Below are 23,161 nucleotides of genomic sequence, written 5' to 3' on the forward strand. Positions count from 1 at the left end.
GTGCTCATTGCCTACAGCCACAGCTCGGGTTTGGAATAGCACCCAGTGATTGTGAGCTACATTCCTGTATCTTTTAACTTTCTGTATGTATATTTATTAGTGCAAGTTAAGTGTTGAATAAAAGCAGGATTGTCAGCCACAAAATCAAATTCCATTTATCCACTGCTCTGTTTTTATTATGCAGCCTGCAACCTAACCCTGCACTGCAAGCAGGCCAGGCAGAGGCAAGAGAGGCTCCAGCCTCAGGGCACAGTGTAGGAGGGGGGCACAACTCACTCAGTTTATCATTCCCCTATTGTGTTTGAAGCAGAGAGAAATAAGAAAAGGGGATACATGGCAGTGACTGCAAGCCAGATAAATAGAGATTAAGGAGTTGGGGGAACTGGGGCGCCTCTTAGTCTAATAGTGATCGGTGTGTGACGGCTGGGGTGGGTGGGATGGAGGGGCACACTTTGGTGTCTCAGCCTTGGGTGATGGAGGACTTTGTCCCTGCTCTGATTGCAAGCATTCCTATCTGGTGGTAGGGGACCGGAGGCTCCATGAGTGACTGCGAGGGCACAGGACGGCTGCAGGGGGGTGGTAGAAGCCCCAGGCAAGTAAAACTGATTTTTTATTCCTGGCTTAAGTGTCCCTTTAAAGTGTTCCTGAGACAAAAGGGAAAAGAATGTATACATACATCGGGTTTCCTTCAGCCCCCTGCAGGCCGATTGCTCCCTCACCGTCTTCCTACGCCACCTGGACCCTCCACTAGGCGGCCTGGTAAGTCCGCCAGTCGGCTACAGTCATACTGTACAGGAGCAGAACACTCACAGCGACGGGGCGCATGTGGGGCTGTGCAAGTGCAGTACACCCTGACTCGTAGAATTACCGGTCCGCCTAGCGGAGGATCCAAGTGTCCTGGGAGGACAGGGAGGGACCGATCAGCCTGAAGGGGGCTGGAGGAAACCCCAGGTATGTATACATATTTTTCTTTCATTTTCTGTCAAGTTTCCTTTAAAGGTACATCCATTACCAATATCATGTTCTGTAAAAGCACCACACATAACTTTTGTTTTTCTGTCTACCAGAAATAACTACAGCATGAAGAGGCAGAAGATGTTCCTCAGGGGTGGAGCCTGTGACCACCTACCACGGCCACTGGAGACTCCTCCTAGTAGAGATTGATGGGATTACTACCAGAGGACACAAAGGAGTAATGTCAGGATTCTCACACACAAGGCGATCACATATCTGGTATTTTATTCTTTCATACAGCAGAACAACAAAGCAAAACATGACAGTAAAACAAAAGAACACACAGCTTACAGTAAGAAAATGTGAAAATTGTTTTGAATTTTAAGGGAGAAAAACCTGTGTTCCTGAACTGATTAGAGACAGTAAACATTCAATCTACTTTGTAAATGTTTAAATATAAAAAAAACAAAAAAAACATGGGATACGTAAAAAAGCCATTTTTAGGAGTAGGAGGATATATATATATATATATATATATATATATATATATATATATATATTCAGGTCTCTGTACAGACAATATACACATAGTAAACATGACAACACTACGGTCTGTTCTTTTTCTGCAGGAGGTGAAGAAGTGAAATCTCTGCACCTCCTCCTTCTGCACACGCAGCGCAGTCATTGGTGGACATAAAGAGCCAATAGTAAGCAAGAAGAGAGCCCATGGTCATAGCTAGAAGATGTGATCACCAGAGTCTCATAGAGATAAATTTTGCCAGCCAGCAACCACACCCACTGGGATCCACCTATGGCGATTGAGGGATTTGTAGATTTGTATAAATACCTCTGTGACTATTGTGTGTGTTGTTTTTTTTTTAGTAGAGTTACGCTCTAAAGGTTTAACTGCTTTTCTGCCGTCTACATCGGGCAGTGTGGCTTCTCACATGTAACAGGAGGCGTTCCTTCCGGAAGTAACCTTTCCCACATTCTGAACATGAAAAAGGCCGCTCCCCCGTGTGAAGCATTTGGTGTGCCACAAGGTTTTTCTTCTGAGTGAATCCTTTCCCACACTCAGAACATGAAAAAGGACGCTCGCCGGTGTGTTTCCTTTCATGGGCAAGAAGTTCTTCCTTGCGGATGAAACATTTCCCACACTCAGAGCATGAAAAGGGACGGTCCCCTGTGTGGATTTTCTGGTGCCTGCGAAGAGCTTCTCTCCAAAAGAAACATTTCCCACAGTCTGAACAGGAAAAGGGGCGCTCGGCCATGTGACTTCTCTGGTGCGTGATAAACGTGGTTTTCCAAATAAAGCCTTTCCCACACTCTGAACAGGTAAAAGGTCGCTCACCTGTGTGAATCCTCTGGTGTATGGTGAGGCTTGATTTCTGAGCAAAACGTTTCCCACACTCTTCACAAATGAAGGGTCTCTTGGCAAGGTGGATCTTTAAATGTTTCTTAAGGATCATTTCTTGTGAAAAGCATTTCTCACACTCAGGACATGAGAAGGGCTTTTCACCAGTGTGAACCCTCTGATGCAAAAGAAGCAATGTTTTACTTATGAAGTTTTTCCCACACTCAGAGCACAAAAATATCTCCTTACCCCTGTGGATTCTTTCATGGACGTAAAGATCTGACTTTGTTCCAAAGGATTTCCCACACTCTGAACAGGACAGGGAACCGCCCTCAGTGTGAAGCTTCAGATGGCGGGCAAGGGAGGACTTCTGGCTGAACCGTCGTCCGCACTCTGAGCAGGAAAACGGCTGCTCACCCGTGTGAGTTCTGTGATGTATAACAAGCTCCGCCTTCTGCCTAAAGCTTTTCCCACACTCGGAACACATGTAAGGCAGGTTTACTGCTGAGGAATACTGAACAAGGCTGTTCTGTCCGGTATTATAAGCTGGAGATAAGCTGACGTGTCCCTGTGAGGTATTCCCGACACTGTCTCCACCTGGTGGGGGAAATGATTAATAACAGATTAGTATTGTATGTGTTTGCTATCATGATACACAAGATATAAGCGTACATATGTGTATCCAGCTGCAGCTCACCATAACAACTACAACAATGGGCAACAAAATAAACTCAGATCAGGTCACCGGGCAGAGGCTTCCAATGTCAGTACTCACTAGACTGTTACCCGTAAGGATCACAAATCATTGTTACAAACAACAGAAATCTAGCTTGTGTGTGTACATTTTATTTTTAAATATTTTATTTAAAGCACAACTGAAGCAAGAGTGATATAGAGGCTGCCCTATTTATTTACTTTTAAAAAATGCAAGTTGCCGGGCTGTCCTGCTGATCCTCTGCCTCCGATTCCTTCAGCCATAGACCCGGAACAAGCATGCAGATGAGGTGGTCTGGCTCAACAATGACTAGATTAGCTGCATGCTTGTTTCTGGTGTTATTAACCTCCCTGGCGGAAGTGCAGGAGGATTTCTCAGGCCCTGCTGGGCCGATTTGCATAATTTTTTGTTTTTGTACACGCAGCTAGCACTTTGCTAGCTGCGTGTACTTCCCGATCGCCGCCACTCCGCGCCGATTCGCCGCTATATGCCGCACCCCCCCCAGACCCCTTGCACAGCCTGGCCTATTAGCGCCAGGCAGCGCTGAGGGGTGGATCGGGATTCCCGATGATGTCACGACGTCGATGACGTTGATGACGATCGTCGCCATGGCGACGGGGGAAGCCAAACCGGAAATCCCGTTCTTTCTGAACAGGATTTCCTGTTTGCGCTGATCGCCTGAGGCGATCGGAGGGGGTGGGGGATGCCGCTGCACAGCGGCTATCATGTAGCTAGCGCTAGGCTAACTACATGATAAAAAAAATAAAAATTGAAGTGCTGCGCTGCCCCCTGGCGGTTTTAATAGACCGCCAGGGAGATTAAGGCACTACTGCAGCCAAAGAGATCAGCAGGACTGCCAGGCAACTGGTATTGTTTAAAAGGAAATACTGTAAATATGTCAGCCTCCATATTCCTTTCGCTTGCTAATTAGCTTATTTTGAGCAATTAAAGTGGTGCATTTTTTTTGAAATATAGCAAGGAAATGAACAGCGCTACTTAAAAACAGGCAAGTGCCTACCTGCAAAAGAGTGCAAGCCCCACTTGTGGGATATAATACACACCGAGCATACACATGACCTGTCTACCACTGGAGGAGGATGTTAGTTTCCTGTAATATGTTTTTGATATGTTTTTGAAACATATCCCATTTTTTATTCATTATTCTATGTTTTTGGTGTGCAATCACACACACTTGTTGCTGATTATTTTTTTTAAGAATTACATATCTCCATTGCTAAACTGTGGAAAAATAATTTAATATACGCCCTTCAGAACCAATGTTTTTGCCAGATCATTATTACCCCTCAATCCTGAGATTTTGGGGTTTTTGTTATCTCTAAAAATCTACCTTGGAGAGCAACCACCCAGTTCCTGTCTTCACATCACCTTGAAACCCGGGCAGGAGTCGGCATCTCCCCGCAAGGCTCTTTCTGGTGGTTGCAACCCACCTTTGTGAGTATAAAATTGACATTGTATTGTAAGCAATGTAACAGAGGCGCCAAAAGTATAAAAATAGATAAAATGTAAAAAATACAGGGAGGTAATGGGTCGACTTACCTCCCTGATGCAGACACAGGTAAAAAGTCGGGTTTTCGACAAAATAACGTTTTATTTATATACTCCAATATTTTGCAACGCGTTTCGTGGGCTCAACCCACTTCATCAGGCTATAAATAGGAGCAATCAAACACTGTGAACAGTTTGATTGCTCCTATTTATAGCCTGATGTAGTGGGTTGAGCCCACGAAACGCGTTGCAAAATATTGGAGTATATAAATAAAACGTTATTTTGTCGAAAACCCGACTTTTTACCTGTGTCTGCATCAGGGAGGTAAGTACACCCATTACCTCCCTGTCTTTTTAACATTTTATCTATTTTTATACTTTTGGCGCCTCTGTTACATTGCTTACAATACTGTGTCCACCCCTGGTGGAGGGGAATTGGCCCCTTTCTTCTAATCTACAGAGAGCGGCTTCTTAATCCTGAGTGGGGACAGGTTTAATCTCCCCACCTGCCTATACAGTGGTTACCTGGAAGGTAACCCTGACTTGTGAGTATCACTCTTACATTTTGTTCACCTACACTATACTGCCAGTACATACTACACTATATTGGGCTCTTGGTGTCTCCCTCCCCTTACTATAATAAAATTGACATTGTCTCTGTTGTGAGTCAAACTAATCAGTCATCCTGCACCATAGGCTCCTGGCTTACCTTCTTATTCCCCAGTGAATCCTTGAAGCACTGGGAAACTCCTTTCTCCCAAACCTGAGCAAATATCCTTTTTACTGAATATTTTAGGTCGTTCCTCATATTACATAGAGGATTAAACCGTGTTGCAGCCATAAATGGGATTAGAATTTTTAAGATGACATCAATCTGCAAAATGGATGGACATCTGGCAGAGAAAACAAATGAGTTTTTTGTCAATCGGTGACAATAACACCCTCTAATTTTAACCAATGCTATCTCTATTATGCAATCAGAAAGTCGATTGTATAAGAAAATTGGGGATACTTTTGCCTTAAGAAAGCTCAGGTCTTGCTGAACCTGCTCTTTGAGGTCTGTAGTGAGCATTCCTCCACTGTTACTATACACCAGCTGTACAGGCCATGTATAGATATAGATGTATATATAGACTGTACAGCGCTGCGTAATATGTCGGTGCTATATAAATACTAAATAATAATAATAATGTGGAGGAGACAGGATTCCTTGTTTAGTGCATGAGACAGCGTGGATGTCAGGCTAAGCTGCATCTGCGGTTACTGATTTCAGTACCCACATGGGAGTCTTGCCTCATGGAGAGGACACCTATGAATACCTGGGTACTTCTGCGCATTGTAGCTAAGACACTCAGGCTTTTAATTTAAATTTGTAGGGATAACAGTGGTGAATGGGTGAGTGATCCATGTGAATGCATTTGTTTGAACATTTGCATGCGAGTCTGCAAAGGGTTAACGCTCTTTCGCCATTTTGCTGGGTACACCTCCTTTAGCACCTCCCTAATCACTTGTTTAACCACTTCAGGACCAGAGTGCTAAACCCCCCTAAAGACCACACAACAAAGCACACTAGTGATTGACCCCCCCCCCCTTTTCTCCCCACCAACAGAGCTCTCTGTTGGTGGGGTCTGATCGCCCCCCAGATGTTTGTGTATTGTTTTATAAATATGTGTTTTTTTAAAATAAAATTTTGACATTTTTATTTATATCTTGATACCCCTCTCCCCCCCCCCCCCCTCCCCCTGTCAGCCTATCACAGCGGATCGCTCTCCAGTCTCCCAGAGGGACAGCCGTGTCACATGGCTGTCCCCAGTACAGCGCTGCTGCAGATCGCAGTGCTGTACAAGGCAATTAGATGGCAGTTTCGCCGTCTAACAGTCAGCCCCAGGACTTTATGCCGATCGGCGTTAGGCGGTCCTGGGGCTGCCAGCGCGGCCACCCCCATCAGCATGACGCGGTCGCTAGGAAGATAAATGCCCTAATTTGAGGTGATGTGCCTGGATATATATTTTTTTCTTGTAACTGACCATTGTGGCCAGGGTTTAATCTAGTGAACTCCCTTTTTCCAGTCTGTGACTATTGTCAGCATGCACACAGCTTATGCTTGTATATGTGCGCATGGATACATTACGTTAGCTCTCTTGTGCGACTGGTATGATGCGCTATCTGTCCCAGGAGAGGACATCAGGATGTGTGCTCCTAATCCCTAGATAGGTTTGATGCAATTAATGTGTTTGTATGTCTGCACTATGCATGTTACAGGGCCAGAGTTAGGACACCTATGTTTACCTGGGTACTTCTGCGCAGTGTTGGGGACTACATGATGGAATGCATTCTTTTGTAACTAAGACCTGGCTTTTAACTTAGCTGTAGGGATAGCAGTGGTCCTGGGTGGGATGATTGATTCCCATGAATGCATTTGTTTGAACATTTGCATGTGAGTGTGCAAAGAGTTAACCCTCTTTCGCCCCATGGTATATCTGCCAAGCCTCCCCCCAGGACCGTACAAGCGCAGGAATCGATCGGGAGGTATAACTGCTGGTGTTCTGCTCGTTCTCTCAGTCCTCATGAAATGTTAGGCCCGACACAGTCCACAGCTGATTCAGTAGTACACTGAAGTTGTATACAGTGGATGTGATTGTATGAATGAGTTGTTGTGCAGTGTATGTGGGGGTGCCCCATTGATAATTAGACAAAATAACGGCTTGTGTATTTTTAATGGGTATTGACGCACACTTTGCGTTTCTGGTGCTTGTCGTAATTTTTGATGTGCAATAATAAAGTTACGTTTTAACTCTTTTGAGCCACCCATGAGTTTATGTTTTCCAGAGAAACCAAATTACTTTTTGTGGATCGGCGACATTAAAACCCTCTAGTTTCAGCCAATCGCTATTATGCAATCGTAAAGTCGACTGTATAAGAAAGTTGTACAAGTAAACAAGTAATGGGCACCTTTAGAAGCAAAATGAGAGTGGGAAAGATTTGTGCATTCAGTGATTACTACTTACCAGAGCTCATGTCTATAGGACAGTCTTCCACTTTAACAGTCATCAACGTCCCTACTTCCTCCGCAGACTGCCAGTTGTACCTCAGATGCTCCTCCTCTTCCTCTTTCAATATCCTCAGGATTTCAAGCTCCTCCGTAGACGACTGATCACCCCTCAGATCTGTCTTTGATTCTTTCTCTTTGGCTGTCACCATCGGTTTGTTGTCCATCTTAGGTTGCTTATCATGCTCCACATACGTTGCATGTTCCCCTTTAACTGTTGTCAGTACTGAGGCCTCCCACACAGACTTCTGATCACTCCTCACACATGTGTCTCTTCCTTCCTCTTTCATTGTCTCCAATGGGTCCCTGTCCATCATTGCTTCCTCTTCAACCCTCATATGTGTCTGTTCTTCCCACTAAAAAAACAAAGCAGTATGATTATTGAAAAAGTAACTGTAGTGAAAATAACATAATGAATACAGTTGCCTCTCCCAGATTTACATTCTGAAATTTATCACTGGTGGTGACAGCTTTAGTCCTGCCAGGTGATCTCTACGAAATGTTTGTTACTTAGAGTTCTATGCACAGAGGGAGATACTAATTGTTTAGCAGTTGGAAACATACTCTTTCCCACAATGAAACAAGGTTCACATACAGCAACTTGTCAGGACCTTGGTCATGACATCACACTTTGGGAGGAGTCACACCACAATATCAGCTGTCCCAGATGATCTATTCGGGGAAAGTTAAAGATTTATTGTGGGAAATGGGGTATCGGCTACTAATTGGGATAAAGTATGGGTAACAGTTCCTCTGTACTGTAGTGAGAGGTATATGGAGGCTGCCATATTTATTTACTTTTAAACAATGCCAGTTGCCTGACAACCCTGCTGATCTATTAGGCTTCAGTAATGTCTGAGTCACACCAGAAACAAGTATGCAGCTAATCTTGTCAGATATGACAATGATGTCAGAAACACCTGATCTGATGCATCCTTGTTCAGCAGGATAACCAGGCAACTGGTATTGCTTAAAAGGAAGTATGTCAGCCTCCATATTCCTCTCACACAGTTGTCCTTTAAGTACCCCTGAAGTGAAAACTTACGAATTAAGCCCATGGTCTAGACTGCCTGCTGCTACGGTGTCCCTGCTGCTTGTTGTCTCCGGGGTCCTTCCCATTCCCAACCTCTTTAATATTTGACAGGCCCCTCAGACCAATATTTTCCCAGAATAGCCTGGTCAGGATCACTTGTTCACCTACTGGAGAATATCCAGAAGGCTGTTGGTGGGAAAAGGTCCTGGAACGGGGTAAGAGACGGTCCCCACAGACAACGAGCAGCAGGAAGATGGTCAGAAGTGGCTACTCTAGCCCAACATGTTTTAAAAGTAAATTAAAGGACCACTGTCATGAAACAGAGTATGTCCAGTACAAACATATTTAGCAGGCCCTTGATGAGTGATGTTAACGTGTTTATTTTTATTTTAGATAAAAAAAGGCTTTAAGATTAAAATAAATCACTTGTACTTCCTTCCATTTCCACTGCAACAGACTGTGCTAAAGCTGTAGGGGAGCATCAATAGCTTGCCACACCGCTGCTTAATACACATCTCCGACAGTATCACATAGCTCCTCCTGTAGTGCACTTAAGCAACGTGACTACACGGGAGGTATGTATGACGTGTGTATGTTTATTTTGACTTTTAATTTTCAGTTCAGTTTGCTTTAAAGCGGACCTGAAGTGGCTGAGTTCCTTTCCGTGTGCGACCACGGCCGTATGGAGCCACTTATGCATGGATTTTTCCTTCATAAATGAGCGGCTCTATGTTACTGCGCAAGTGTGAACCCTCCTGGCATCTGTGTGGTGCGGCCCGCTCGTAGACTGAGGGCAGTGCGGGCCGCTTGTAGGCTGAGGGCAGTGCGGGCCGCTCGTAGGCTGAGGGCAGTGCGGCCCGCTCGTAGGCTGAGGGCAGTGCGGGCCGCTCGTAGGCTGAGGGCAGTGCGGGCCGCTCGTAGGCTGAGGGCAGTGCGGGCCGCTCGTAGGCTGAGGGCAGTGTGGGCCGCTCGTAGGCTGAGGGCAGTGCGGGCCGCTCGTAGGCTGAGGGCAGTGCGGGCCACTCATAGGCTGAGGGCAGTGCGGCCCGTTAGTAGGCTGAGGGCAGTGTGACCCGCTCGTAGGCTGAGGGCAGTGGGACCCGCTCGTAGGCTGAGGGCAGTGCGGCCCGCTGGTAGGCTGAGGGCAGTGCGACCCGCTCGTAGGCTGAGGGCAGTGCGGCCCGCTGGTAGGCTGAGGGCAGTGCGACCTGCTCGTAAGCTGAGGGCAGTGCGGCCCGCTCGAAGGCTGAGGGCAGGGTGACCCGCTCGTAGGCTGAGGGCAGTGGGACCGGCTGGTAGGCTGAGGGCAGTGCGTCCCGCTGGTAGGCTGAGGGCAGTGCGGCCCGCTGGTAGGCTGAGGGCAGTGCGACCTGCTCGTGTGACCCGCTTGTAGGTTGAGGGCAGTGCGGCCCGCTCGTAGGCTGAGGGCAGTGTGACCCGCTTGTAGGCTGAGGTCAGTGCAGCCCAATCGTAGGCTGAGGGCAGTGCGGCACGCTCGTAGGCTGGGTCAGTGGGGCCGCTCGTAGGCTGGGGGCAGTGCGGCCCGCTCGTAGGCTGGGGCAGTGCGGCCTGCTGGTAGGCTGGGGCAGTGCGGCCCGCTCGTAGGCTGAGGGCACTGCGTCCCGCTCGTAGGCTGAGGGCACTGCGTCCCGCTCGTAGGCTGAGGGCAGTGCGTCCCGCTCGTAGGCTGGGGCAGTGAAGCCCACTCGTAGGCTGGGGGCAGTGCGGCCTGCTCGTAGGCTGGGGCAGTGCGGCCCGCTCGTAGGCTGAGGGCAGTGCGGCCCGCTCGTAGGCTGAGGACAAGTGACTCCCATCTACGAAGATGCTTTGCACTGTGGCCTGCAGCCTTTGGTGTGTACTGAGATTAAACTTGGCACCTGATAAGGTCGGTGGGCGATGTGGTCATTCAGTTTACAATTCCCAGGATAAAGAGGACCTGTACATCTCTCTGGTGGCTTTCTGTTACTGGATCCATCTGTAGGAAACACACAGTGACTGAATACACTGGGACAGATTTATCAAAGCATTAGCATGGATTTCTAGAGCTGCACTACAGTTAAGAAAAGTGCAAATTCATCCCTAAACTGCTGCAGATTAAGAAGTGCTTAACTGCAGTTCTACAGATAGTGCCGCAGAGAGACATGATTTGTGAACTGCTCCTCCCCCCTGCTGCCAGGTGTCCTGTGAAGCTGTTTTGTGCTTATCCCTTCCAGCGCTGGGCATTGATGCAATACAGCAGATGTATTGGTTACCTCAGCAAAAGCAATTCCTCTCACAGACTGCACTGTCTGAGAGACCTTCCTAACTCCTCCTATTCCTAACAGTTTAAGAAGGAATCTGCAATATTTAGTGATTTCTTAGGATGTCTGAGACAGTTCTGCATGGATTTCTGAAAACCTACTAATAGTTTGTCTCAGACACTCTTGATAAATGTCCTCCATTGTCTCTATGTGATTATCAGATGATGGGGGATCTAGGTGGACCCTCAGTACTGCTCTCTGCTTTACAAGAAATGAAAGTCTCCTCTTACCCAGTGATGTGAGGATCGGATGATTCTCCACCATGGTGTCCTTGTGTCTTTCTGAACTATCAGAGTCTTCCACAGACAAACAAACTGTGACATCGTCATATCCTTTAGGAACCTGACACACACACACACAATTATAGTCACCAAACAGAGACACACCCCTTGCTGTTACCGGATAAGGTCCCATAATTCCCAGCACTGCTCACCTGTAGGGTCAGTAGCTCGATGATCTTATTGGTGACCTCTAGAATCATTTTCTCACGGTTTCTCTGGAGGGCCTGGGAGCGAGGTGGGAGAGGTTTTGGCTCATATAGTCGACTGTTTGGTTTCAGTAGCTCACCTGATGTCTTCTTCACCACTTCATAATCCTGCATAAAACCATACAATAACAATCATCACCATATACACCTGTCCTCCTACCCTCTCCGGTCAGGTATGTTTTATTACTAAAAACAAGGGTGGATCATGTGACCACCCATAATCCTCCTCTGCTCTCAGGTATTTTTTATTACTAAAAACAAGAGTGATGTCATGTGACCTCCCCAGAATCCTTCTCACCTCGCCAGTAAGCAAGTAGATGATCTCCAGCGTGAGGTTTAATATCCTATCAGTCACGTGACTCCGGTCTACCTCCATCCTCATCATGGTGGTCATGTGATCTGTACAGGAAGCTTGTATCTGCAGAAGGATAATAAAGTGAGCATTATCTACACTAATGGACTCTGGACTATATAAGAATGTTGTATGTGATCTCTTTTTTCACAAAAGTCCTAAACTACATCATGAGAATCCACTTAAAGAAATGATTCCGAAACATTAGACTTATTTATTTATTGAGGAAAGTGATCCAATGTTGCGAATGAAGCAAAGCGGGTTAGAACCATGATACTGCCACCACCAGGTTTCACAGTATGTTTCTTATACTGAAATCCAAGTGTTAGCTTTTCAACAAACATGAAATTCCTCATTCAAGCCAATAAGTTCTATTTTGTCTCATCTGTCCACAGAACATTTTTCTGGTTGCTTTGTGGTTTATCTGGCATTTATCACAGTTTAGACCAGGGGTCAGGAACCTTTTTGGTTGAGAGAGCCATAAACGCCACATATTTTAAAATGTAAATCCATGAGAGGCGTACAATATGTTTCAAACTGGGGCAGTGTGCATGCGCAGCAGAGAGCTCACACCCCTGTTGCCATGGTGATGTGTATACAGTTGATCCTCCGGGCAGCTGACGTGTCAGATACGTCTTCAGCTTTTCTTGGGTTTCAGCAACATCAGCAATTTCCCTGATAGCCAGGTGAAATACCGACTAACAGCTTGTACAATTAGCTAACTGACATGGGGGTTGATTCACTTTGTAGGACGAGATCCCTGCATAATCAAAGTGTGGGGATCTCGTCCTAAAAAGTCACTGGACCTGACAGGATCCAGAGTGGGACAATTGGAGTAGCCATTAGTTTTGAGATATTGCGAGTACGTTAGTAGTGCATTCTACAGCAGTAGTGTGCCTACTTTGAAAAATGTACTTGCGCTGCCACACTAAGCTGCGCTGCTTGAGCAGTGTAGCTTAGGGAATCAACCCCTACTGATTTGTATGTGAGCCAGGTGAAGCCATCAAAAGAGCCACATCTGGCTCCTGAGCCATAGGTTCCCTACCGCTGGTTTAGACTGTAATGTCATGAGGGAAGGGCCTTTTTGTTACTTATAAATTGCTGTAAATTTTGTTAGTCACAATGTATTAGGCATTGTGACATTTATGTTAACTGTAAATTCTAAATTATGTACCAGTGTCATGCTTTTATGTACCCATATTTTTGTTTCTTACTTTGTACAATGCTAGTGGAGATAATACCACTATACAAATCAATAACAACAGTAAACTGCAGATGTATGGATGATGTAGTGAGGGCATTAAAGTGTAAGCTCTTCTGGTGCAGAGACTGATGGGAATGGATCAGTGATCTCTGTACAGCGCTGTGGAATATGTCAGCACTATATCAATGTATAATAATAGTGCTTGGTTTGTAAACAGAATGTATTTGCGATAATTCAGCTTTAAATGAACATCTGTGGTTACCAACAATGCACCACTACTGAATATGCAAATTATCTCTTTATGCCCCTGGAGCCAGGCTTACATCCAGAACCGCTGGTGTATAGCACGCCTATAGTTTTACATTTTACAGAGCCGAATCAACCCCACATGCTGACAGCCTGTTTCTGACTTGTTGCCCTCCTCAGTGCATGGCAGGGATTGACATGGCTCTATGTGATAGGGCTCGGACCAGTACAACAGAGTAATTTAGTGCATTACTGTGGTGGGGACATTGGAGTGTAAGCTCCTCTGGTTCAGAGACTGATGAGAAAGGATCAGTAATCTCTGTACAGGGCTGAGGAATAAGTCAAAGCTATATACATGAACACACAAAGTCCCTATATGATTCTTATGTTTATGTATAGCAGCAGCTGCAATTGATAGGGAGGAAACATGTGGGGCTACTGGAGATAAACATGAAATAATGTCCTTTCTTACCTCCTATGCTGCCAGTCCCAACAATGTCTCCTCCTTTACTTCCCACCTCCCTAATCACTTCCTGTCTCTGCGTTTCATCCTCTCCCGGCTGTGCGTTCCACGTGGTGTGTGCATGATCACCACCATGTGGAGATCAGAGGAACTGCAGGCCTCCTGTTCTCAGTATGTTCAGAATCAGAATCAACGTTATTAGCAGATATCGCAACCTGAATTGTTTGTGGTTCACATGGGATCAGTCACAGGCCATAGTGCAAATATCAGACAGTAAAAACAAAACAATTTTAGGCACACGTATAGGGTATAGGGTATAAGTTCAGTAATATGAGGATTTCAGGTAGGTGTGGGAGGCTGGGGAGGTTATGTTGAGAAGGGAACCGGTTGAAGAATTTCCTGCCGTGGTGGGAATGAAGCTGGCGAGTGCCGTGTGGCGAAACCAGGTGCCCTGTAGCAGCAATACTATGCTGCATGAGGCACGTAAGAGTAATACAGGGCTCCAGCGATCGCCGGACCCTAAATTACACCCCCCTCTGAGTTGCAATGACTCTTAGGGGGAATAGTATTTAACACTGCTGGGGAGTTTAGCGGCAGCAGGGAGAGCCATCATTCGGTGCTCCCGCCGCTCCATCTCACCGCCAGTCTTATAATACGTACACAGTTGGAAGGGTTGTGCGTTATCCTATTGGCCCTGGACAATAGTCTCTATAGGTGGAGGGAGTCCAGCAGTGTCAGGGGTAAACTGATGATCTTTTCCACATTGGTTGATTACTCTTTAAAGTTTAAACCTGTCTATCGCCATTTTGATTTAATGGCTGGTAGCAGCCTGATGCTGCTTTCTGAATCTTGTGAGTTACAGCAGATCTCTGACGGAGGATAGCAAACTTTCTCAGTTGTCTCACGGCTGGGACCCACTAGCGCATTTTTGGCAGTATTTTGGGGTCGCTTTCAATCACTAGGGATTTCCCAAAATGCTTTGCCAATGTAAGTGGATGGGGAGGATTCCACTGAAGCGATTGCGATTTGGGAAATCACAATCGCAGGACATGCAGCATTTTGTGAGCATTTCCATTCTAATGTATTTTATAGGAGCAGGGAAATTGCTTCCAAAATCACTTACAAAGTGCTACCACAAATCACTAGTGATTGCGATTACACTTTGTAGTGGATCCCAGGCCTAAGGGACAACAACCTTGGCTGAGCCTTCTTTTGGGTTTAGTGGTATTTTCCTCCTATCTCAGATGAATTGTGTAGTCAAATTGTAGTCAAATGTATCAGCACACCGGTTTTTCATAAATTCACGCTCTTTTATTGAGCCATGCGTTACCACAAAAAGGTATAAAGCCGACAATTGTTTCCGGGGCCGCGCAGGGTCCCCCTTCTTCAAGGCGTGTAACTACACGCCTTGAAGAAGGGGGACCCTGCGCGCCCCCCCCCCCCCCCCCCCCCCGAAACAATTGTCGGCTTTATACCTTTTTTTGTGGTAACGCATGGCTCAATAAAAGAGCGTGAATTTATGGAAAATCGGTGTGCTGATACATTTGACTACAGTTTTACTCGAGACATAGCCTATGTCCCAGTATCAAGCACCCGACTGATGTTTTGATGGTGTGCCCTCCAGGACTTCTCTTATTGTCAGATGAATTGTGGTGACAGTGCCCAGGAACTGAACGCTTGGTAGTAAGTCTGGGGACCTCAGTGCCGTAATAGGCAGCCATAGCATAGGTTATGTCATACCCACTTTATCTTCCTCATTTGTTTTCTGGGTAACCTCCTGGACTTAACGCGTTAGGCCTGTCTATCAAGATCAGCCATTAAATCTCCTGAACTATGGCATGAACATATATTGACTTATCTTAGTAGAGGGAAGCCTCTGGGTCTTTCAAAGGCTTGGAGTCTCTCTTGCACAGAGGCAAGCTTGGGGGAGGGGCAAGAAGCCCCTGAAGTATCCAGAGGCATCACTCTACTGAGGTGAGTATATACTTCATTTTTGCCTCCGGGTACACGTTAATGGTTCCATATTCATTTTACAATAAATCATACCAGAGAGCTGTCTGGAATATTTCTTTTTAGCTCGAGCGCAAGCAAGAAAACAAATGTGAAGTATGAAATGTACATCTGTTGCCAGCACTGTTAATGTACCCCAGAAGCTGGGTAAAAAACAATTAAATGAAGCCTGTGGTGGGCTAGATGACCTCCTCCTGAAAGGAAATAAGAGACGAGTTTCCTCCAGCCCCATCCGTAACTTTAGCCAGTCTGAGCAAGTGCAGTGCACTCCCTCCTTCTCTCTTTGGCAGAGAGCAGTACTATTCACTGCCGGAGAGATGGAGAGAGCACATTGCGCTTGCTCAGACCGGCCGTAACTGGCCGAAGTTAAGGGACCCGGTACCGGAGCTGGAGAAGTCTGAGGACGGCCGCGTGGGAGCGATCCGTGCGGATAGGGCTGGAAGAAGCCCCAGGTATGTATAAAACTTTTAACTTAACTCATCTCTGGTACACTTTAAAGCAGGATTGTCAGCCATAAAAACAAATTTCCTGGTCTGTGTTTATTATTAACAATCCTACATCCTGACCCTGCATTGCAAGTATTCCATTATAATCATGTTTCTGCTGTAATAAATCTTATCTCAGTCAGCCTGGCTCTATTTGGTACATTGCTGAGAAGAAGGAAGCTTGTCATCTCCCCCTCCCCCCCCCATCCCCCATTCCTGCTCCTCACTGATTGGCTGAGGGCAGCTCAGCGTGACATAAGGCTGAGAAGGGAGAAGCTGCTGAAGGTGCTCACATATATTTACAAAGCAAGCTAGATATGACAGTGCACATGAGACAAGTACTACTTACAAAATTGGGTTGCTGATAGCGATAGGTAACCACAGTATCAGGGAAGTGGAGAAATCTTCTCCAGGATGAGTTGGGTCACATTACCAAAAAAAGCAAAGGATCCGCTGTTTAAATATCACAGGGGACATGGGGTGGGGGGGGGGGGGGGGAGAACTGTACACAAATTCTGAGTGGATAGACTGGAAGCAAGACACACGTGTGACACTCCTGGTCTGACTTCTTTCTGGCTCAGTATTTGCAAAATGATCCATGATTGTCTGGGTGTAGAGATATCGAATACCCCAGAAGTATTGCTATTGTTGATGCTTCCCATGCCTATCAAAATGATCACTGGCCTGCCACTGGGGCAAATTAAGGAGATAAACTGGCAGAGGTGATAGATGATAACACTATCTGTGTACTACAATGTTTTTATGCCTGCATTGCAACTTCCCCTTTCAGTCTATTCTGTTACTGGTCTGTTGACCACAGTATTCTACTTCAAAAACACGGCTATTCTTGGCCTTTCATGTTATGGCCATGTTGCTTTTGTTTTTTTTCTGTCAGTCACTCTTTTATGCCAATTAAAAAAAATGGAAATCAATTCTGAGGGGACAATGATACAGTCGTACTTCAGACTGAAGGTATCGAAATTCATTTTATTTTTATTCACGCCAGAAAGGATGACGCGTTTCATGGGACCTCCCTTCTTCTTCTACTTGGAGTACCTATATCAATATAGGCCATAGGGATGCTCCAAGTCCGTGGATACAGCTGCATTCAGACACTGTACTATAGACCTGAAGAAGCAGGCAGGTCTGGCAAAACGCGACTCCCTTTCTGGTGTCACGCAAAATAAAATGAATTTCTATACCATCAGTCTGAGGTAAAACCAATTCTTTATCCACTCAGAATGGATTGTATACAACCTTTGGGGTGCCTTTCCCTACAGTTTGTGTGTTTTAGAGGGGTCATTGCTGAGCTGACCCCAGTGACAGCGTTCAGCCACTGCTTGTTCTCTGACTCTCATCTAAGTGAGGCTAAAAGTGGCCACATACCATACAATAAAACGTTCCATTTCCCCATTTATTTTTTAATTAAAAAATGATCGGTAGAGATGTCCCGAACCTCCGATTTTCGGTTCGCGAACCGGGTTCGCGAACTTCCGCAGAAGGTTCGGTTCGCGGAAAAATTTGCGAACCGCAATAGACTTCAATGGGGAGGCGAACTTTGAAAAATAGAAAAAATTATGCTGGCCACAAAAGTGATGGAAAAGATGTTTCAAGGGGTCTAACACCTGGAGGGGGGCATGGCGGAGTGGGATACATGCCAAAAGTCCCGGTGAAAAATCTGGATGTGACGCAAAGCAGCGTTTTAAGGGCAGAAATCACATTGAATGCTAAATTGCAGGCCTAACGTGCTTTCAAACATCTTGCATGTGTATACATCAAACAGGGAGTGTAATTAGAGTACTGCTTCACACTGACACACCAAACTCACTGTGTAACGCACCGCAAACAGCTGTTTGTGTAGTGACGGCCATGCTGGACTACTGCGCAACATGGCGTGATTGCTCTTCCTCACTCAGTGATGTCAGGTAATGTGTGACTTCCTTCTCAACTTTCCATGGCATTGTTAAAAAGCTTACGTTTTGTTTTTAATTTACATTTTCTACTTGCTGTGTACTTGTTCAGTACCGCTACAATGAGAATCCTGTGGAGGCGGGCAAGTCTGCCATTGTGACCCCGCGTAATGGCCGGGGAATGAGAGGTTTGAATCCGGTGTGGAGCCTGAGCAACGGCTACCACTACACATCCAAGGAGGGCAGCGGGCAGGCATGCACGCCCGCCCCGAGGTAGTGACCAAAAATAACAATACAGGAGGAGGACTTTCGAGGCCCTGCTGTGTATTTGAAATGAATGTACTTTAAATCCTTTAACGAGAACCAGTTATGGCGGGCAAAGATGACACCACATTCCTTTCACGAGAATCATATGGAGGCGGGCAAGTCTGTCATTTGTGACCCCGGGTAATGGCCGGGGAATGAGGGATGGAATCCGGTGTGGAGCCTGAGAAACGGCTACCACCACACATCCAAGGAGGGCAGCAGGTAGGCATGCACGCCCGCCCCGAGGTAGTGACCAAAAATAACAATACAGGAGGCGGACTTTCGAGGCCCTGCTGTGTATTTGAAATGAATGTACTTTAAATCATTTAACGAGAACCAGTTATGGCGGGCAAAGATGACACCACATTCCTTTCACGAGAATCATATGGAGGCGGGCAAGTCTGTCATTTGTGACCCCGGGTAATGGCCGGGAAATGAGGGATGGAATCCGGTGTGGAGCCTGAGAAACGGCTACCACTACACATCCAAGGAGGGCAGCAGGTAGGCATGCACGCCCGCCCCGAGGTAGTGACCAAAAATAACAATACAGGAGGCGGACTTTCGAGGCCCTGCTGTGTATTTGAAATGAATTAACTTTAAATCCTTTAACGGGAATCCGTTATGGAGGGCAAGTCTGCCATTGTCACCGCGGGGAATGAAGGTTGGATTGCGGCCCGAAGTGGGAGCCTGCTGAGACTCATGCTGTAGCTGCCCTGACCGTGCTTTGCAGACCAGGCATCTGTGGTCAGATGGACCCTTGAGCCAGCGGAAGACAAACCAAGTCGAAAGCATTTGCCAAGAATGTTTTACGGAGGGCAAGTTTTTTTGCCCCTTTTTTAAATTTTTTGAAAATGATAGATGGTTGTATTTTTAAATTGTTTGAAAGTTTAGATGGTTGTATTTTTAAATTGTTTGAAAGTTTAGATGGTTGTATTTTTAAATTGTTTGAAAGTTTAGATGGTTGTATTTTTAAATTGTTTAAAAGTGTATCCATTCTTCCTCCCCCCAGCCACGAACAATACCATGGGAACGTGGAGCAGCAGAAGCCCCCTGTGACGGCTGCCACGGTTGTTCTCCGCTGCTTGTCTTTTGAGGGGTGCTTCTTTTCCTCAGGTGTTCTTGCCATAGCTGTTTGTGCCTTCTCTCCAGGTGCCTTCGTAAAGCACTTGTCCCTACGTGACAGTTGGCCTTTCCACGGCTCAATTTTTGCTGGCAGAGACAACAGATGGCTTTGCTCCGATCTGAGACACACACGTGAAAAAATTTCCAAACCGCTGAGCCCCCCTGGGCTGATGGCGCTACGGTGGCATCAGCAGCAGCTGACGTTGAAGGGCATGTGTGCTCCCTGGCCATTGCTGGCGATACATGGCACCGGACACTGCCCCCAGCTGTTTCTGAGGACGAGCTCCCTCTGCTTCTATCATGGAGTCGTCTCCTCCTACTCCTCTCTGACTCCTCCTCTGAACTGTCCCCCTGGTCATCTCCTCTACCGGGAACATATGTGGTATCCGTATAATCGTCATCATAATCCTCCTGGCCAGCTGCGCTTTCCTCAGACACCTCCTCAAGTGCACCAACTTCAGGTGGTCCACCATCATCCCCATCCACACACGTTACGTCCATACTATCGCCACCTAACTCAGACGTATGAGGTGGTGTACCTGCGCCTTCTTGTTGTTGTTGCAGTAGTGGCTGGGAATCAGTGATTTCACCACCACCACCAAATAACTCCTGCGAAGTGTCAAATGCAGCGGATGTGGTGCTTGTTGTAGCGCTGGTGGCTGCGGGAGATGAGGTGTTCTGTGTTAAATACTCAATCACCTCCTCACGATTTTGGGAAGTGATGGCACGTGCCTTCTTCTGAGCACTGTATTTTGGGGCAGGTCCGCATGAAATCACAGCAACACCACCTCGCACAGCCACAGACCTGCCGGTGCCTGGTGGCCTTCCTCTGGGTCTGCCTCTACCTCTTCCTCTACCTGGTTTGTCCATTTTGTCCATCTCGGGGGTATGCTAGCTATATGCAGTGAGGTGGGTTCTCACTCAACACAACAGGTAGTTAGATGCAGTGAGCTGGGTTCACTCAACAGTAAAGGTACTTAAGATGCAGTGAGGTGGGTTCTCACTCAACACAACAGGTAGTTAGATGCAGTGAGGTGGCCAGGTGGGTTCACACTCAACACAACAGGTAATTAGATGCAGTGAGCTGGGTTCACTCAACACAAGGCTAGGTATATGCAGTGATGAGGTGGGTTAAGTAAACACAACAGGTACTGGGTAGTTAGATGCAGTGAGCTGGGTTCACTCAACAGTAAAGGTACTTAAGATGCAGTGAGGTGGGTTCTCACTCAACACAACAGGTAGTTAGATGCAGTGAGGTGGCCAGGTGGGTTCACACTCAACACAACAGGTAGTTAGATGCAGTGAGCTGGGTTCACTCAACAGTAAAGGTACTTAAGATGCAGTGAGGTGGGTTCTCACTCAACACAACAGGTAGTTAGATGCAGTGAGGTGGCCAGGTGGGTTCACACTCAACACAACAGGTAATTAGATGCAGTGAGCTGGGTTCACTCAACACAAGGCTAGGTATATGCAGTGATGAGGTGGGTTAAGTAAACACAACAGGTACTGGGTAGTTAGATGCAGTGAGCTGGGTTCACTCAACAGTAAAGGTACTTAAGATGCAGTGAGGTGGGTTCTCACTCAACACAACAGGTAGTTAGATGCAGTGAGGTGGCCAGGTGGGTTCACACTCAACACAACAGGTAATTAGATGCAGTGAGCTGGGTTCACTCAACACAAGGCTAGGTATATGCAGTGATGAGGTGGGTTAAGTAAACACAACAGGTACTGGGTAGTTAGATGCAGTGAGCTGGGTTCACTCAACAGTAAAGGTACTTAAGATGCAGTGAGGTGTGTTCTCACTCAACACAACAGGTAGTTAGATGCAGTGAGGTGGCCAGGTGGGTTCACACTCAACACAACAGGTAGTTAGATGCAGTGAGCTGGGTTCACTCAACAGTAAAGGTACTTAAGATGCAGTGAGGTGGGTTCTCACTCAACACAACAGGTAGTTAGATGCAGTGAGGTGGCCAGGTGGATTCACACTCAACACAACAGGTAGTTAGATGCAGTGAGCTGGGTTCACTCAACAGTAAAGGTACTTAAGATGCAGTGAGGTGGGTTCTCACTCAACACAACAGGTAGTTAGATGCAGTGAGGTGGCCAGGTGGGTTCACACTCAACACAACAGGTAATTAGATGCAGTGAGCTGGGTTCACTCAACACAAGGCTAGGTATATGCAGTGATGAGGTGGGTTAAGTAAACACAACAGGTACTGGGTAGTTAGATGCAGTGAGCTGGGTTCACTCAACAGTAAAGGTACTTAAGATGCAGTGAGGTGGGTTCTCACTCAACACAACAGGTAGTTAGATGCAGTGAGGTGGCCAGGTGGGTTCACACTCAACACAACAGGTAGTTAGATGCAGTGAGCTGGATTCACTCAACAGTAAAGGTACTTAAGATGCAGTGAGGTGGGTTCTCACTCAACACAACAGGTAGTTAGATGCAGTGAGGTGGCCAGGTGGGTTCACACTCAACACAACAGGTAGTTAGATGCAGTGAGCTGGGTTCACTCAACACCACGCTAGGTATATGCAGTGATGATGTGGGTTAAGTAAACACAACAGGTACTGGGTAGTTAGATGCAGTGAGCTGGGTTCACTGAACAGTATACAGTAAAGGTACTTAAGGTGCAGTGAGGTGGGTTCTCACTCAACACAACAGGTAGTTAGACTTAGATGCAGTGAGCTGGGTTCACTCAACACAACGCTAGGTATATGCAGTGATGAGGTGGGTTAAGTAAACACAACAGGTACTGGGTAGTTAGATGCAGTGAGCTGGGTTCACTCAACACAAAGCTAGGTATATGCAGTGATGAGGTGGGTTAAGTAAACACAACAGGTACTGGGGTATATGCAGTACTGGGTAGTACAATGTGCAGCTCCCTGTCACACACACAGGCAGTCAGTCACTGAATGTGCTGGGCTGCTGGCAGTGGCACACACACTATCAATTAGCAAGGCTGTGCATGCAACAAAAGTGTCAGAAAAAAAAAATGTACAGGTTGAGCTCTGAAAAGAGCTGTTGCTGGGTGCTTTAAAAGCAATATTAATCAGTCAGGAACAAGCAAAGCAGCCTAGAACCTAACTAATCTGTCCCTAAGAGAAAAAGTCTGCAGCAGCTGTCCCTTTCCTCTCTCTAGCAGGCACACGAGTGACTGTAATGGCTGCCGGAGGCTGCCTTATATAAGGGGGGTGGGGCTCCAGGGCTTGCTGTATCCTGAATGGCTACAATGTGCCTGCTGACTGTGATGCAGAGGGTCAAAGTTGACCCTCATAGTGCATTATGGGGCGAATCGAACTTCCGGAAAAGTTCGCCTGGCGCAGGCGAACGCGAACCCCCAATGTTCGCCTGGAACCGTTCGCCGGCGAAGCGTTCGGTACACCTCTAGTCCTGTGCAAGCCTCAAGGAATAGAATTATCTCTTTATATGAATCTGGAACATTCCTTATTTTCCTGGGAGGGGCAGCATGGTCCTGCAAGCCTGAAGGAATAGAATTATGTCTTTATATGAATCTGAAATATTCCTTATTTTCCTGGGAGGGGCAGCATGGTCCTGCAAGCCTGAAGGAATAGAACTATGTCTTTATATTAATCTGGAACATTCCTTATTTTCTGTGGGAGGGGTGGCATGGTCCTGCAAGCCTGAAGGAATAGAATTATGT

General features: G+C 46.5%; 1 protein-coding gene across 3 annotated transcripts; it reads right to left on the reverse strand.

The window, feature by feature from the left end:
- Positions 1 to 1,498: 1,498 nt before the first annotated feature.
- LOC137535260 (gastrula zinc finger protein XlCGF57.1-like) lies at positions 1,499 to 13,723 on the reverse strand. 3 transcript variants are annotated; one of them, XM_068257076.1, is made up of 7 exons: positions 13,673 to 13,723; positions 11,697 to 11,816; positions 11,345 to 11,506; positions 11,142 to 11,253; positions 10,489 to 10,586; positions 7,538 to 7,934; positions 1,499 to 2,905 (listed from the first exon to the last, which is right to left on the reverse strand). In XM_068257076.1, the coding sequence occupies exons 2-7, from the start codon at positions 11,790 to 11,792 to the stop codon at positions 1,857 to 1,859; spliced, it is 1,914 nt and encodes a 637-aa protein (XP_068113177.1). In that variant the 5' UTR covers positions 11,793 to 11,816; positions 13,673 to 13,723; the 3' UTR covers positions 1,499 to 1,856. The 3 variants fall into 3 exon arrangements, with proteins under 3 accessions (XP_068113177.1, XP_068113178.1, XP_068113179.1); XM_068257077.1 differs by lacking the exons at positions 10,489 to 10,586; positions 11,142 to 11,253; XM_068257078.1 differs by lacking the exons at positions 10,489 to 10,586; positions 11,697 to 11,816; positions 13,673 to 13,723 and having other exon boundaries at positions 11,345 to 11,430.
- Positions 13,724 to 23,161: the final 9,438 nt, after the last annotated feature.

Source organism: Hyperolius riggenbachi, chromosome 10 (assembly GCF_040937935.1).
Source record: "Hyperolius riggenbachi isolate aHypRig1 chromosome 10, aHypRig1.pri, whole genome shotgun sequence".
Taxonomy (NCBI): Eukaryota; Metazoa; Chordata; class Amphibia; order Anura; family Hyperoliidae; genus Hyperolius; species Hyperolius riggenbachi.